Below are 18,567 nucleotides of genomic sequence, written 5' to 3' on the forward strand. Positions count from 1 at the left end.
AAAGTCACCAATAATATAGAAATCTTACTGTGAATAATCTGTTGGCATTTTCTTCCCCCCACAATAATAGTATCAAATAGATTTGTGGAAATAAAAGAATACAGAAAATATATTATCAGTAATAGCAAGGGATCATCACGGGTTAAATGCTTTATGTGAGTGAAACGCCACATATTACCACTTCAGAGATAATGACTCACCATTCTTGCTATTTCTAGAAGGCGATGATTCATCGGCTTTCCTGACTTTACAAATAGAGAAAAAACATAAACTAAAGAAAGAGAAGGAAAGGGAAAAAAAAAAAAAAAGATAGTTAAAAGCAATCACTGTATGTTACATTTTCACTGCATATTCATTTCTGCTACTGTAGTGTAGAATCTGATAGTGAAGAGGAATCAGGTTATGGGTTTTACTCCTTGTGAGTTATACTTGAAAATCTATTGTATTCTATCACCTCTGGAAGAACTAAGGTGCTAAATAAAGGGGGGACAAAAATCTGTCCTTCTGTTTCTTTTCCTTTGTGCTGCAGGCTGAGTTGGTTTAGCGAGTAATTGTGCAAGACTTGTTTCACTTTGGTTTTGGACAAAGCTGAGCCTTGTGCTTCAAACAGAAGGCAGCCAATGACTAACTTCTGGTTGCTAGGTGTGGCCTTCTTTCAACTTCTATAAAATCAGAAGTCCTAGCACTGCTAGAGTGAAACCTTCAGAGAAGAATCTCTCTTCAGTTCTCTGGAAGAAGGTTGAAACACAGGTAAGGCTTGGGTTTCCTTTTAGTTAGTTTTGGTTGTTTTGAAAACTTTTCTCATCACTATGTTAAATGTTACTGCTTCTATAACATTTATGGCTAGTTGCATATATTATGCTTTGATAAATCTTTCTGTAGAATTACACTGAGTATTTTATATTTTAAGATTTACAAATTGTAATGTTTTGTTTTACTTAGTAAGGAAATATAATTTTTAAAATATGGTAAGTTTGCTTAATACCAGCTCATTGTACTGTTGGTGAGTTACCATGGAAAAGAAGGAAAAAATGTGCTTTTCTTCTGGTGACCTTAAAAGAATGTGTTTTTCCTTTCCTCCTCCTTGGAATGTGAGTTCCAAGAGCCGTGTGTGTCTTACAGGGAAATCATGATGGGAGGGTGGGTGCTTGGGGACCAGGAAAACAGAAGTGGCAGGGGTGGGTGGCAAGGAACTATTTCACAATAGCAGGACTTTCTGAATTTATTTTCCTCTGTATGGAAAACTAAATAGATTCAGACCTCATAGTGGTAATCATGCCCTTTGTAATTAACATTTTGAAATTAATGTTATGTTTACTCGTGCCATTTAAAATAAGAAGGTCTGCTTACTACTTGCTTCATTTAAAGAGGGTGTGACCATATTCCTTTTCCTGTAGGCTCTGTGTCATAGACAGGCTTTGCAAGTGCTTATTTGAAAACCTAAAGGGAAAAGAAATATTTCCTGGGTGATGTCAGATGTGTTATCCCATGGGAATGCCAGTGAGGCCCTGTAAAAACTATTCTACTTGATTATTGAATGCCCTAATGGCCATACAACTCCTTAGAAAAGCACAAAAAAAGTCTGCAGAAGAGTTTTTACTGGTGTTGGATGGATACATTTGCAAAAGTAAGAGATTATGAACCATAACCACATAACTGGCTATTGTTCATTACAAATGTTCTTCCAAGGATTTTTCTCTTATTCCTTTTTAAATGTTAATTAAACATTAAACTGATTTCTAAAGTTTAATGCTAGCTAATTAAGATGTACTTTTTCTTGTCTTATTTATGCCTGAAAGTCTGTATGGACTTCGAAAAAGCAATGTTCCCGTTTCCACAGGAACGTATTTTGGCAACTGTAAGACAAGGCATATTGCAAATGAGTCAAATGTGGTAAAATGCCGGTTTTATAATTCTGCAATGGCCTCTTCCCCAGAAGATACTTACCACCCTAGCCCCAGCCTCAACCACATCTGGCAGACAGCCAATATTTGACTGCTGTTGACAAAATAATTAACAGTAACATTACTAAGGAACTAGTCAGTTTCACACTTATTAGATACTTTTTAAACCAAAAGGTCCACAAAGGTTGAGTTCTGTATATGACATTAGCTGGCTGAGCTGGTTGTTCTTTGTTCTCTCTAGACTGATTAATTTATGACATATTCAAAATCAGAGCTAAATCAATGTACCTATTATAAACCACGAACAGTTTTTGAAGTTAACTATTTCCTGTTCCTTTAAAATCAAATAGATTTTTATAAGGAAGATCAGAACAGATCTGATGTATATAATGCCTTCCTCCATTATGCTAATTTTCTTCATTTTCATCTACTTGAGGTGAAATTTAAGATTAGTACTTCACAGCTGTGTCAACGGAAAAAAAGACCAAACTCTGTAAAATAATTTTAAAGAGATTTACTCTGAGCCAAATTTGAGGACCATGACCCAGAGCCACACCCAAGAGGTCTTGAGCAAGTGGACTGGTAGAGGTTGGGTTACAGTTTGGTTTTATACATTTCAGGGAGACAGGGGTTACAGGTAAAGTCATAAATCAATATGTGGGAGGCATACATTGGCTTGGCCCGAAAAGGTGGGCCATCTCGAAGTGGGGGCTTACAGGTTATAGGTGGGTTTAAAGATTCTTAGGCTTGTAATTGGTTAAAGACATGAAGCTTTGTTTAAAGATTTGGAATGTTTCAACATAAGGAGCTGTTTGTCAGAGATAAGCCACTGGACATAGATTTGTTGTGTAAATTGATGACCTGAAGGTTTGTCTCACATCCCCTTAGGCCTGTTAATGGGTTACAAAGGATGTCCCCAAGAAGGGAGGGGGCATGATAAGGCATGTCTGACCTCCTTCCTCCTCTCAGGCAATTTAGTTTTAGGATATTCCTTTGGTCACGAGGGGGTCCATTTAGTCAGCCGGTGGTGGTGGGGTGGGGGTGAGCCCTAAAATTTTATTTTAGTTCACAGCTGTAATGGATCTTAGACACCACTTACTTCGACATTTTTGTTTTATAACTGAAGACCCTCTGGAGAAGTTAAGTGTTTTCTTGAGGTCAGATCACCAGATTAAGAGAATCAGAGTAAGGCCCACAACAGTTAAATTTTTATTTTTATATCCCATAGTTGTGGGTTGAAGATGTTTGTTAAATTAGTGCAGATATATTTTCTAAACTAATAGCAATGGTATACTAGTTATTAATTCAATAATCCTTATTAACATAACTAAATACCAGGCATTTAACCAGGGATTGAAGGTATATAATGAATAATATATTAGCACTGCTCTCATGCAATGCTCCTGGCGATAGAAATATGGCAATAGCAAGTGACAATGCAGAATGATGAGGCTGGTGTAGGGGTAGAGTCAGGATGCTTTGGGAGAGCATGGAAGGTCACCAGATCCCGTGCTGAGGAACTAATGAAGGCTTTCTGGGAGATGTGATGAGATCTGTGCTGAGACCTCACTTAGAAGCAGCAATTAGCGAGGCAATGAGAAGTGAGTGTGGAGGAGATAGAGCAATCCCGGCAACGGGAACATCCATCCAAAAGCCTGGAAGCAAAACATTAGTGAGGCTACCTCCCATAAATTGCTGCTTTGTGAGTCATATCATTGTATAGTCTAATTGTCTACTCCCACAAGGGAAGGTGCGGGAAGGACTTGTGAAATGCACATTGAGGAAAAACTATGTACAAGGCAAAGCATTTAAAAATAAACTCCCCAGGGCTAGGGTGAAACCTGCCATAGTCTTCATGGGTTGACTGTTAATGAATTTGATTCCCAGGTGTAAGTTGTCAAAAATAACATTGATCTTGTCATTGTCATTTTGGTCACCAATTTGAAAGACTGTATAACACTTTGGCATCATCAGAAGGTATGGATTTATTTCTCGATTCTTGCCACCACTCACTGGGAGACTGCTTAAAAGTTACACTCAGTTTTTCCAAATAGAGAAGGGGCATGATGATGATAGGCTGTTGTTCTATGCAAGGGCTAGTAGTTGCTGCTACTATAGCTGTAAACTCTCAGAGTTCTAGAGTGTAAGCAGGAAGGTAAAATAAACTACAAAACTCAGCTTCCTCTGTTGCAAATTCTGGAAGTAGCCTTTCATGAGGCTGACAGAGAGGGAAAAATTAAAGAGGGCTCTCTTAAGACACAGAAATACACAAAAACTGTAAATTTTTAGAAAGCTACACATTCAATTCACAGATAAACTGAGATTGGTAGCCAATGCATATTTATAAAAAGATAATTAATTAAAAGAATTGTGGAATATTGTTAATTTCCATATGTCGGCCTATTTATAAATGTCCAATTTCATCTTCAAATTAGCTGATGAGAAGCATTGAGATAAACTTGGTTTTGGAGCTCAGTGGTAGCTAGTTGAAATCTATATTGAGCTAAAATAAGTCAATTGAATAGGCTCCTAAAAACCTAGTGCAAGCTTTAATCTATTACAAGAAAAAGTCAAAAGAAAAGAAAACCTTTTGTGCACTCATTGTGTTAGGCTGGTTTTCCTGCCGAGTGTAGGTATTAAACAGTCAGAATGGTTTAGCAATAAAATCTGTCCAAAATATTTTTTGCTGTGGTAGGTGTTAGATGTGTTACAACTATTCAGAAGTTCTGCTAATACACGCAGTTAGTTTTGGGCACTTAACTAGCAGGACATGATAAAATCTGTTTCCTTTAGAGCAATTTCTTACATCCTGCCACTATGCTTGTGTGGTTAAACTTTGCTAAGAGTTAGCGATGAATCTGGCTGAATTCCAAGTCCATTTTCCACTAATTGATTTCCTGAGGAAGGTTCTATACTGGCTGCTTTTTCTTACCAGACTATGCTTTTAGGCCATCCAAATAATTCAGACTAAAATGCAGGAACTTAGAAGATGTAAGTCACAAAGCTGTCTTAGAAAAGGACACTCTCTTCTGTCAAATAAATGGCTCAATTTCCTTATTTTTGTTATTTTGTGTTATGTAATTAATATAACAATGCCATTATTATCCTAGGCTTTCTCGTTTTTTTTTTTTTTTTTTGACAAATTGCTCATTGTACAAGTGCTTTTTAGAACTAAAAAACTAGTGAAGTACAGAAAAGTTTTCCTAAACTTTGTTTTGAAGTTGTAGGACTCACTTTTAATATTATATTTGACAATATCTTTAGTCTTTGCTTTGCTCTCGTTTGAAGTTTTTCTTTGCTAATTGAAAAGAAATTAATTATTGAACATGTTTTCATAAGTGAGGGAGTGGTATTTTGCCAAGTGACCAATTATATCACTCATTTTGAAGAGTCTACTTATCAAGGGCATGAATGAGATGATGAAAATGGAAATTTTGAATACCTCAAACTTGGCCAGAATTGCTTTGAAGTTTTGGGTGTAGCAATTAAGCGGCTGGAATAGGAAACTCAGTGGGGCAACGGCAGTTGCAGCAGATCAGACTGTAAAGGGAAATAAAACTTTGCGCAAAATCGCACATCATGACTTTACCTCGGGAAACAACTTTAAATTTATCGGTTACTGGAGGGAAGAGATTACTTTAAATGAATGCTCAAAATATTGTTTCTTCTTACAGATGACAGAATAGTAATTTGAACAATCCCCATGATAATTAAGTGCAGATAGTTTCTGCTTTGGCTATAATTTCCCTCATGCATTTAATCTTATTACCGGGAACTGCAGTTATTTTTTAGCAGGTGTGAATTCAGATACTTTGTCTGAACATGTTGCTAAGGAATCAGGTTGTGGGTTTCACTCCTCCTCCTCGTGAGTCATTTAGGTTCGCATCAAGAATTTGAAACCGCAACATTATCTTTCCAACCTCCCTCACAAGTATTCATGACAGTAGAGGGTTGAAACAAAAGGATATGGAGAGAGAGATCTGTGTGGACCTTGAGTACAGGCTCTGAACAACATTCCCAAATGAAAAGGATCACTGATGGCTTTGTGTGTGTGTGTGTGTGTAGAGAACAGACAACACATTAATTTTTAATGTACTTCAGGTTTTAAAAATATATGCCTCATTAAATAAAAATGTTGTCAAACCAACTTAAGAAATTTCTTTTAAGAAAGAGTTTGCCAAAAGGGTATGCATATTACAATTTCACCCTAATGCTTCCTGTTAGAACAAAAAACCTTGTATCAAATTATCTTTTTCCCAGTTTTTTTTTTTTTTTTTTTTTGGTGTTGGGTAGAAAAACATGTAGGACTGGTATTTAGACAGCTCAAACAGGAAGAATGTGAGAATAGAAATTACTCCAAGTGCCAAAATAATTTTATACTAAGAAATAGAAAAGGAAACTGAATTCTTTGGGGAGAGCTATCACCCAGATATCATTTTACCGATAAAGTTTTGAATCTGAATGCCTCCTACAGATTGTCAGCAACTATTTTATCTATATATGAAAATACTATGCTTTTTCTCTAGCTATTACTTTTCTTCAGGCCCTCATTAATGCTGCGCAGATTCTGTAATGGCTGCTGAATGGGCTGTAGTCTTCCATCTTGCCTATCCCTTAGCCATTCTCCGTGATACAGCACGAATGATCGTTCTAAAATGGAAGTCAAATCATGCTGCTTTCTTTTTAAAAACCCATTAATGTTTCCCCAAAGTTTCCAGCTTCTGCCAACATCTCTTGCTCCAGCCAACATCTCTTGCTCCAGCAAACTCCTTTCAACTTCCCAAATATAACAAACTTCTCTCCATTTCGTTCTCTTTTAACTTTTCTTCCAAGGGAGGCTTCCCTGAGCCCAGGCCTCCTCTAAGAAGTTGCCTTAGCCTTTGTGTTTTCCCTGAAAAGCACACACTAGCTCTAAGTTCCCGAGGCAAAGGATGATAGTTCACTGTTTTTGTACCCCCAGGGCTTTGCATATAGTGGGTGGTCTGTAAATTTAGAACAGTGAAGTGAAGGAAGACCAGTTCCTCTCTTTAGCCTATGTGCTTACTTGCGGTAGTTGTCTGATCCCTAAAGTTTAGGACTGAATATGCCAATAAGGAGCTCAGTTTCTGAGTGGAGGCTCTGTTTCTCTTTAGGGGTATGACACTCCTTTTAAAAAACTAACAACTTGCAGTTTTTTATGCTCCTAAATGTAACCCTGGAAAGTAAGGACAAGGCTGTTTTATAATGCTGCATCCTGTGTGTGTAAGTGGGGGGTGTTTGTGTGTGGTGCATTAGTTTTGTAAAGCATCTACTAATTTTCTTTCCAGACACTTCTGTAAAAATGGCAATGGTATCAGAATTCCTCAAGCAGGCCTGGTTTATTGACAACGTAGAACAGGAATACGTTGTAAGTAGAGTGATAATACAATGATTCAGTTATTACAGTATTAAAATAGAAATTACTATCAATGAATGGACATTAATTTTTTTCTTTCTGATCCTTAGAAAACTGTGAAGTCGTCCAAAGGTGGTCCTGGGTCAGCAGTGAGCCCTTATCCTGCCTTTGATCCATCTGCAGATGTTGCTGCCTTGCACAAAGCCATAACAGTTAAAGGTAATTGTGTTTCCTCAAAAGAGATACCTCTCGGACACTTCAGAATGGCTATTTGAATGGTTATCAAAAATCAGACATGATCCCAGAATTAAAAGAGGAAGTAAAAAATAAAAACCAGATGTGAGCAATGGAAAGAGTCTGTTTCATTTTGAAGATAAAAAGATTTTTTTTTTTTTTTTTGTCAAATGAAAACATATTTCCCTCTTCAGCACTCAGAAAATTTTGGTCAAATAAGTGGAATCTCTGTTGCTACAACAGGTATCCTTACCAGCTCATTTCTAGCAGAAACTCAGTGCTGAAGTCAACATCACTGCTCACAGAGTTTGAATTAGGATCAAACACTGCAACACTGAAGGCCAGGAAAAGTTAATTGCCTCTTCATTTCTCATTCAAATAAATGAAATTCATCCTAAGTGTTTCTTTGATATGTAGTATACCATCTATTTCCTAGGCTGAAATAATTTATTAAATATATTTCTTAGTTTATTAAGAAGTTCATTTGGAGCATCTCAATAATGAATCATTTTATGTCAATAGATGATAAAGAAAATTGATATTAAAGGCTGGTGTTTCTTTATTTCTAGGTGTGGATGAAGCAACCATCATTGACATATTAACTAAGAGAACCAACGCACAGCGTCAACAGATCAAAGCAGCATATCTCCAGGAAAAAGGAAAGGTAGGTTGGGTGGTGAATTTAAATATTTAATTTCAGTCATATTTATGCTTAAACATCGATTCTTAAGCACAGTTATCTAATTCTTTCAGTTTATAACCGCTGTTTTCCCATTACACCTAAGATTGGAATTGCAATATTTATCCACTTTGTTGTAATTGAATCAATTTTACCAAATTTACTAGTTTCATACATTGGTTGTCTTGGCATAAGTTCTTTGCAGATGTGGTATTCTGGAAACAAATCTTTGATTTGAACATAAACATCAAGATTGCTATTGGCAATAAAGAATATGTTCTGATTGAAATGTATCTTCTGCTAAAATTTAAATTGAGCTTTTTAATGCCTAAATATAAAGTTTATATATAATTCGACTTTAAAAATAAGTGCTATATCTTTCACACCAAATATGGGTAGTTTTTTTTTTTTTAAGCAGTGAAATTAGAAAACTGTATGATGTCAGTATCTGATTACACTGCTTATTTCATAAGTGCAAACCCCAAAGATTGGAAACATTATTAATATATTATTTTAAAAGTAATTTTACTATTGTTTTCTGTTAACACACATCTCCTTGTGTTTTGATCTTTGTTTTTTCTCCTCTGTAGGAAAGATTGAGAACCCAATGCTTTAAAAAGTTATCAATGAATTCAATAAATTTTATTCTATTCCCTTTAGATCTAAAAGGTTAAGATAACATTCTTAAATATCTGGTACACTTTTGCATGTGAAGGGAAGAAGCTCTAAAAGATGGTGGGGTTTAGGGATAAATAGTAAAATAACCTAAAAATCAGGTAGTACCACATTGTATAACCTAGCACATTACTTATTAGGAGGCCTGATTCTAATCTTTTTTGTATAGCCCCTGGATGAAGCTCTGAAGAAAGCCCTTACAGGTCATCTCGAGGAAGTTGCTTTAGCTCTGCTAAAAACTCCAGCACGGTTTGACGCTGATGAACTCCGTGCCGCCATGAAGGTAAATCACCCAATTTAAGCAAAACTCCTTTCCTCAAGAGAATGTATAGGGCAAGTTGCTTATGCCTACTATGGTATCTTCAAAATCAGTATAGTGCCTGTCAGTGGAAATTCAAAAAATGAATGAACCAATAATTCAATGAATTAATACGTGAAAACATAACATCCTCCTTATCATGTCACTGTATGAATCATATCTGCATTTTTATATCTTTACCCCAAATATTGGCTATAAACCCATTTTTTAGAGCATTATATAATAATAGAGTTTATTGTGATTATTAAATATTATAGGTGAAATCTACTAAATGACGATTCAAACAAATTTTGGGACACAAAAACTAGTTGATCTTCTTGAGTGAAGATTTTTCTTCATTTCTTTTTTTCTTTTCTTTCAATTCAGGGCCTTGGAACTGATGAAGACACTCTGATTGAAATTTTGGCATCAAGAAATAACAAAGAAATCAGAGAAATTAACAGAGTCTACAGAGACGGTAAGTCGTAACATCCAACAGTATAAATACCTTAGTTGGGAAAGAAAATTTGATATACTTTCTTAAAATTGAATCTGCATGTTAATTATGGGGGCTTTGGAATTCCTACATATTAAAATGTTTATTGATTGGCACGTGTCTATTGAGTGCACACACTGTTACCAGGGGACATTCAAGTTGCCAAGGTGCTGACAAGGGAGATTGTGTCCCAATCCTCATCAAGTTTCACTTTAATATAAAGTATTCTTCTAGGACAAATGGCTACATATTTTTATAATGGAAACCTCAATTCAGAGTATTGAATTTAAAGAATTTTTCTAAAAACATTTTCTATTATTTTAAAATTTATTTCATAAAAATGTTCCATTGTCTTTTATTTTGAAAAGAGTCTATAACAAAAAAAATCTCCAAACAAAATAGTTTTCATTTGTCCTTGAAAAGGTAAAAAATTAGGTGCTTATAATTCTCCATTGGAAACCTCAACTTCACCATTACAAACATAAAGGACTCATTCTTTATCTCTAATAAGATCCATGGGATGAAAGACCAGACATGGCTCATTTTATCTATTCAGTGAAACATCTCATTTAAATAATATGCTCGACCCTGACAAAAAGGTCACTGTAAGTCTTTTACCATTTTTCTTCTCTAATTTCCCCGAGCCCCACAGTGGCCTTTTTGCTTTCCCATCCCAATATATGTGACACCATAGAGGATCTTCCCGCTTGATTCTCATGCCAAGCCTGGAGAATATTATATTGTTTTCAGAGTAATTTAGTAAAGGAATCAAAATAAGGAAGATTTTTAATCTCATTTTGTGCAATTCTTATTTCATAACCAGTGTTTATCTTAGAATCGTATCAGTGATAACAATCAAAAGGGGCATTATTATTAGTTTTCTGTTTGGTAAAACATAATTTATAAAAGTAAATGCCCATATTTCGTCATTATATCAAGATATAGTCTAGTGATAGCTTATTAAATTCCCCTGTTTAAAGTTGTCTTAGTCCATTTGTGTTATCACAAAAGAATACTCGAGACTGAGTATGAAGAAAACAGGTTTATGTGGCTAATGGTTCTGCAGAAGTACTGTTCGGGAAGCATGGCACTGGCATCTGCTTCTGGTGAGGGCCTCAGGCTGCTCTCAGCCATGGCGGAAAGCAAACAGGAGCAGATGTGTGCAGAGTTCCCACCGTGAGAGAGAGGAAGCAAGAGAGAGAGCAGAGGAGGTGCCAGGCTCTTTCCAACAACCACTTCTCTCGGGAACTAAAAGTGAGAGCTCACTTCTGCAAGAATGGCACCAGGCCATGCATGAGGCGTCCTCTCCCATGATTCAAACACCTCCTTCCAGGGCTTACCTCCAACATTGGGGATCAAATTTCAACATAAGACTTGGCTAGGCCAAATATCCGTAGCACTAGTCAATTATAAATTCAGTTAACTTTTTTATATTATAGCATTATTCTACATAGCTAAGTAGGAGTGTTTACACACACACACACATATATATCATTGAACTATATTACATATAAGATACCTATAGTTATTAAGGTAAATAAATAATTTGTGTTCAAGCAAGTACCTCTGTTTTATTCTTTTAAACAATTGTTTTATTCATCCTATTGCTTAAATTCTGGAATGTTGTATTTCAGAATTAATTATTTGGTAATATATAGCTATGCAGTTTATTCTTATTAGCAAAAACCTTATGATAGTAAGTTTTCATTCACAGTATCATTTAAATTTCTCCCATTGCCCCATAGAAAATTCACCTGTGCTAATTTCTCTGATTTTTATTTAAAAATGATAATATTTTGAAATGTGTTCCATGAGTCATTGAACACTGTGACGTTGTGAATTGTAAACCAATATAGAGTGTCAGATATTATTATTTTCATCATTATTTATCACTAGTTTACTGAAAAATCTATTTTTCTTTTCTTCTCAGAACTGAAGAGAGATCTGGCCAAAGATATAACCTCAGACACATCTGGAGATTTCCAGAAGGCTTTGCTTTCTCTTGCTAAGGTAAAACTCAAAGACTTTAGGAAATGCCTCCTCTTTTCTCAGGGGCAATGTCTTTGTTTTGTGTTGCTGTAGAAGAATACTTGTGGCTGGAAAATTTATAAAGAAAAAAGGTTCATTTGGATCATGATTCTGATGGCTGGGATGTTCAGGATTGGGCATCCACATCTCATGAGGGCCACAGGTGGCTTCCTCTAGCAGTGGAAGGTGAAGGGCAGCAGCCTGTGCAGAGATCATAAGGCGTGAGAGAAAGCAAGAGAGAGATGGGGAGATTCCTGGCTCTTCTTAACAACATGCTCTCGTGGGGACGAACAGAGTGGGAACTCACTCATCTGGAGGAAGGGCATTAATCTATTCCTGAAGGATCCACCCCACAACCCAGACACTTCCCATCAGGTCCCACTTTCAACACTGGGGATCCAATTGCAACATGAGATCTAGAGGGGACAAACCTCCAAAACTTTGCAAGTAAGATCTTGAATGTAAGCTCTCCCTAGAAATGTATAATTGACTCTCTTTTTCTCAAAGAATATTACTTATTTGATTTTAAGGGAATTAAGTAAATGGTGTGATTACCTGCTAGAGAAAAGCTTACAATAGATGGTATTTCTTTCAGGGTGACCGAAGTGAGGATCTTGGTGTGAATGAAGACTTGGCTGATACGGATGCCAGGGTAAGCAAGTGCTAACAAAATATTACTGCAGTCCATCTTTCTACCTTAAGTGGAGTTACCGCTCGATCCCCTCCATGTGAAAGCAAATCTAAGATCTCCTGAGAGACTCCTTAATGGCTCCTTAATGTTCATTCCCTGAATGAGGCACACCTTTCTTTAGACCAAGAGAGAAAAACAAAGTCTTTAAGTTTTCAATGGCTCTCATTAATCATAAAACCAGAGAGGATTAAAGGAGAACAATGAGAATTTGGTTTTTCATTCCCAAGAATTTTTTTTGTTGAAAAAACTCTGAATTTTTATTTTACCAGGTATCAGAAAGGGAAAAGTAATTTTTTTATGAAGTGCATTGGAAAGACTGAGCGCATCTAACATTTTATTAATAGTGAACATCGGAATGGTTTATGGATGTCCATTTACATTGTAAAATTATTATTGGAATAGTATTACAGTAATATAAATTATAATGACACATTTAAATACATTGTTTTGTATAGTCTCAGTAAGTTTGCTGGTTACTGATACAGCAATCCATTGTCAACATAGGAAAAATCATGCCATTTTAAGGCCTGGAATTTTTTTTTCTTTTCTTTTTTTATTTTTTTTGACAGAGTCTCAGTCTGTTGTCCTGGGTATAACTATTGTAGCTCACTGTAACCTCAAACTCCTGGGCTAAAGCAATCCTCTTGCCTCAGCCTCCCAAGTAGCTGGGAATACAAGCGTGCACCACGATGCCTGGCTAATTTTTCTATTTTTAGTAGAGACAGGGTCTTGCTCTTGCTCAGGCTGGTCTTGAACTCCTGAGCTCAAGCAATCCTCCTACATTGGCCTCTCAGAGTGCTAGGATTACAGGTGTGAGCCACCACCTTGGCCTGGAATTTTTATTAACAAAAAAAACAGACAATTATTACTTTCACTATGCCTTCCTCATAGAACAGTATTTTCTAGATAAATTCATCACAATGATTCAGTAAGGATGGAAATTTATTTGTCCACTACTATCCACTTCACTATATCAGTGTATTGTCATGCACATAATAGGCATTCATTAATTTTTTGTTGAATAAATACATACATATCAGATCAGTTTGCTTGAAAAGTCCAAAATAACATTTTATATACATTGGAAGTTAGATCATTTTAATAGAAATTGTGTAAACATATTAAAGAACAAGAATTGACATTTGAATAATTGCCCATAATAAAAAAATATTTACTTGTGACATTTCTGAATTTCTTTCCATTTTAAGACATATATATTAATGGAGGCAACAAAGATTAGTTTGACCCAGGAGGAAGGTGGTAATTATCATTTCAAAGTTAACAGAGCATGCTTGCAACAATAGGGCAGGGATTATCCTGTTCATTTACAAAAGAAAAAAACTATAGTTTAATAAGGTTAAATTATTTGTCTAAAATCACACAGTTTTGAAGTTGCAAGTCAGAATTTGAATCCAGAAATTCTAACATCAAAATGCCTGATTTAGGTTATGGTTGAATTATTGATTTATTAGTACCATTTGCTGATAATTACTTTAAACAATGAAGATCAAAAAAAATTTTTTGGCCGGGCGTGGTGGCTCACGCCTGTAATCCTAGCGCTCTGGGAGGCCGAGGCGGGTGGATCGCTCAAGCTCAGGAGTTCGAGACAAGCCTGAGCAAGAGCGAGACCCCGTCTCTACTAAAAAATAGAAAGAAATGATCTGGACAACTAAAAATATATATATATAGAAAAAATTAGCCGGACATGGTGGCGCATGCCTGTAGTCCCAGCTATTCGGGAGGCTGAGGCAGAAGGATTGCTTGAGCCCAGGAGTTTGAGGTTGCTGTGAGCTAGGCTGATGCCACGGCACTCACTCTAGCCCAGGCAATAAAGCGAGACTCTGTCTCAAAAAAAAAAAAAATTTTTTTTAGAGATTCTCTAGGAGTTGTCTTTATATATAGCATAATCTTAAACAATTTAGTTCTGCAAACATTTATTCTGCAAACACATATTCAGTCTCTAGTGTTTACAAGGCACCTTGAGAGATACCTTGGAAGATACTTGACAAACAAAATAAGGTCCCTATCTTAAAGAACTTGTAATCTTATTGTTGCCTACTCTGTATTGGGCACAGAAGAGCTGCCTAGAAAATCTTTGACAAGATCTAACATTCCTGTGGAGATATCATTTCAACAGACAGTCGAGTGTTTATTTTTATGTTCATTGACAGGCCTTGTATGAAGCAGGAGAAAGGAGAAGGGGGACAGATGTGAATGTGTTCAATACCATTCTTACCACCAGGGGCTATCCCCATCTTCGCAGAGGTAACAAAAAAATTTTTTTCTAGAACCTGTTTATAGAAGATGCAATTTTCTCTTCAAGGACAAATAAGAGAAAGGGAAGAGAGAAGTTTTTATCAGAGTCACTCTTACATCAAATGGGGATAGTACTCCCGACCTATTATTGTTATTTTCCATATGTCTAACCACATAGAGCCACCATTTTATAGTATTTGAAACACATTTTGTGACTTTGGCATGTGAGACATCGTTTCCTTATTTTCACTGTTTTTATTCCTCCAAAGGATTTGGAATACATGTAAAAAAAAGACACATACAACAGAACAAATGAAATTATAATGAAGAAAAACAAACAAACAAAATCAGAGCTAAATAAAGCAAAGAATATATAGGTACTCCAGAACAAAAACACAAAAAAAAAACACCAAAAAAAATTCAAGTATTCTGACATTTAACCACAATATTTAGCTCTGAGCCTCTTGGAAGCAAAAGCGAAGCAAAAGTCATGATGATTACCTAAAATCCATTGTTGTATAATAGTATACTGATCTATAATGCTAAACTTAAGATAAATTTACTACACAGACCTTTATGTAAGGGAAGATCCCTTCACTATGGCACTTAGCACTGCTATACTATGTGTTACGGTTGTCAATTACATGCCATTTCTAATAACCATCAACAACACTTGCAAACATTTCCCCGAAATACACAGGAACACCAAAATGGTCACATGAGTTACATTCCTAGAAGAAGATGAAGTATCCATATTATGCTTACTTGTATAAATAGCTTTAAAAAGTATAACTAAAGTTATTATCCCAAGGAATTCTTTGAGTCAGTTGCCCAAATTTTACTAAAGCTTGCTAAAGAATAGAATGTTTTCTACATCTCTCATTTTAAATTTAATATTCAGTATTTCAGAAATATACCAAGTACAGTAAGCATGATATGAACAAAGTTCTGGACCTGGAGATGAAAGGTGACATTGAGAAATGCCTCACAGCCATTGGTATGTAGTCTTGAAGCTGGAAGAGTTTTCTAACTAGAAATTGTGTTTTCAATGCTGTCCTGTGTGTGTGTGTGTGTGTGTGTGTGTGTGTGTGTGTGTGTGTATGAAAACAAAACAAAACATAAGCCATCAGAGATGGTGCATCTATGTTTCAGGTATAAGCAACATGTAAGATTGGCAAAGAAGTATGTTAACCTTCTTCATAACAACAGATAATTATTCCTTTTTTCAAAAACATGGAGAGGAGAAATACAGTTCTTGAGCACCTACTTATGCCAAGCTGAGCATACCACAGAGGCAATTCAGAATAGTCATTAAGAGCATGGCATTTGAAATTAGACAAATGTAACTTCAGGCACCGGTCCGCCACTTGTTAATTTTGTGATCTCGGGCAAGTCCAGGAGAATCTCTGATTCAGTAGGTCCAGGTTGGCTTCTGAAAATCTATACTTTTTAAAGATTTCCCAGGTTATTCAGACAACCATCAAAGTTGGGGAATTTATGTTCTCAAATAGTGTTTCTCAAACATTACCAAGCACATGAATCCCCTGGAAATCTTGTTAAAGTGCAAATTCTGATTCAATACATTTGGGGTGGGGCCTTGATTCTGCATTTCTAATAAGTTCCCAGTTGGTTCCATGGATCCCACTTCGAGTAACAAGATAAAGAACGCTACAAATTGACACTTGTTAGTATTTTATATGAGTGCTGCTTTTTATGTAAGCCTGTCCTATCCCAGGGTAGTTTTTTTAATGTTCTTATTACAACATGAAGAAAGTATTTATTTGCATAGCCTTTAACACCTACTGGTTTTCCCATTTCCAAGGGCAATATATTCAGGATAGCACTAACTATTGAAGGTGAAGCTGGGGTGGATTTAAGGTAACAGGAAATTGGTGATGGTCAGGAGGAGAAAGAATATTCAAAACCACCATATAGAGAGTTACAAATGAGTTACAAATATCTTCTCATAATCCAAATGTCCGTATTGGGTGGAGGAGGTAGAGAAATAGTGATGGGAGATAGAATCTTGTTGGCAAAACTCTACATTTCCTGTTTCTTTCATGTGTATCTTTCTTCTTTTGTGGTGAATATATCAACTAAAATTTGCCTTTCTAAAATTTCTTACAGTGAAGTGTGCCACAAGCAAACCAGCTTTCTTTGCTGAGAAGCTTCATCAGGCCATGAAGGTAGATACCATGCTACTTATATGCTTTGCTTAGAGGAAGAATTATTTGTAAAGAGAACAGAAAATTTTATATGGATTGAGAATTACACGTTTAATATCTTCCCATTAAAGAGCATCATTGTTCTATTCGATGCAAGAGGTAATACACAACCTTTTAGAATAAACTTCGTTAGATTGGGTGCTTTTTATTTTATAGGTGAATTATAAAATGAGCCTTTGTGTGATTTATGGCTCACTTGTTATTTGCTTAAAACCTGAGTCACCACAGGAAGGGTGACATACTTTCTCTTGTAATGTGTGATTTTACTAACCTACTTCCGCCAAGGTTGTGTTTTATAATCTTCCACTTTCTGAGTTTCGCTTGTTTTTATTATTATTCTGTCTTTCATGCCATGGATTAATAGTTAAATCTTTTAAAATATTATTTCATGACTAGGGAAGTAGACATTGTTATTAAGATGTATTTGAGATACATCTTCAACTATTTCACTTTAACTTTACTGTCTAACACACATAGTATACAGGATACCGCTTCTATGTTTACATTTTGAGCCCCCAAGTAGTTATAAAGTTAGTTTTGTTTTGCCTTTGCAACTCCAAAACAAAAAGGTTTTTACAGAAAGAGAGGTCTAACTATTCAAATACTATTAAGGGGCCTCTGTGAACTAATAAGCATGCTAGCTAGGTACTGCGATGTAGTGGTTAGCATAGTTGCTGCCCCACGTCTGCTTCTGTCTAGTGTGGTATTTAGTTGGTTAATGATGAATAGCTGGTACTAAGAAAGAGCAAAGAGGGACATGTGCTCCAGACTTTGGAAATCAATGTAGCCTTGCTCACAGCTAAACTAAGACATGAAGTTTGAGTAGAAATGAGGCTGGTGAGGGTGACAGTGGAAGAAATGGGGCATAAAGCAATAGTGGGCCGAGAGGAGAAAGCAACAGGTACACAGGCTTGAAGGCAAAAGGTAACAGGATACTTTCAAGGCAACAAGAATAATTAGAGTGATGGTGTGCAGTGGAAGAGATTATAAAATTAGGCCAGACATGGTAAGCCCTGATAAAATGATTTGTTTTTATCCTAAGAGCAACAGAAGACTATTAAAATGTTTTAAATAGATGAATTAGATGATCACATTTACAATTTTGGAAGTTCAATTTATTTGTCATCATTGGATAGTCAGAGGAGAGACTGGATGGCAGGAGACCAATTAAGAGGCAGTAAAAGCTCTCTGTACCTACTGCTAAGGTAGCAGCTTGTTTCTTGTCTTTTTATCCCCACTTGTGTAATGTGTGTGTGTTAATGTGGAGATAGTTTGTCTACAGAAATTACATGAAAGAGTAAAAAGGGCTTCACCTTCAAATCCGCATTCTTTAATGAGAATATTTTCTGAATATGAAACCCTTACTATCATTTGTTTTGGCCAGGGTGTTGGAACTCGTCATAAGGAATTGATCAGGATTATGGTTTCCCGTTCTGAAATTGACATGAACGATATCAAAGCATACTATCAGAAGATGTATGGTATCTCTCTTTGCCAAGCCATCCTGGTATGTTGTGATTTTCATAATGCCACCCCCATAAATGAAAGTTCTATTTGCAATATCTTCAAAGAGAAGAGCTGACTGACAGTATCTGTAAATTTTATATGTAAGATGAATTCAATATATTGGGGTACATACTTCATAAGTAAATTGAGCTTTCACTGGTGAAATCTACTATTGAGTTCTCTACCAAGCTTCTAGGTACA

General features: G+C 36.0%; 1 protein-coding gene across 1 annotated transcript in view; it reads left to right on the plus strand.

Annotated features, from left to right (window-relative positions):
* The first annotated feature begins 560 nt into the window (after positions 1-560).
* Positions 561-18,567, plus strand: part of ANXA1 (annexin A1) — a 19,053-nt gene continuing 1,046 nt past the window's right edge. Inside the window, exons 1-12 of the mRNA XM_012644424.1 lie at positions 561-750; positions 7,211-7,290; positions 7,389-7,497; positions 8,082-8,176; positions 9,036-9,149; positions 9,552-9,642; positions 11,591-11,670; positions 12,284-12,340; positions 14,551-14,644; positions 15,537-15,632; positions 16,763-16,821; positions 18,245-18,367. Of these exons, the coding sequence (XP_012499878.1) occupies positions 7,225-7,290; positions 7,389-7,497; positions 8,082-8,176; positions 9,036-9,149; positions 9,552-9,642; positions 11,591-11,670; positions 12,284-12,340; positions 14,551-14,644; positions 15,537-15,632; positions 16,763-16,821; positions 18,245-18,367 (984 nt within the window). The 5' untranslated portion in view covers positions 561-750; positions 7,211-7,224. The remainder of the gene's footprint in view (positions 751-7,210; positions 7,291-7,388; positions 7,498-8,081; positions 8,177-9,035; positions 9,150-9,551; positions 9,643-11,590; positions 11,671-12,283; positions 12,341-14,550; positions 14,645-15,536; positions 15,633-16,762; positions 16,822-18,244; positions 18,368-18,567) is intronic.

The sequence above is a fragment of the Propithecus coquereli genome, unplaced genomic scaffold (genome assembly GCF_000956105.1).
Source record: "Propithecus coquereli isolate 6110/MARCELLA unplaced genomic scaffold, Pcoq_1.0 Scaffold211, whole genome shotgun sequence".
NCBI classification, from domain to species: Eukaryota; Metazoa; Chordata; class Mammalia; order Primates; family Indriidae; genus Propithecus; species Propithecus coquereli.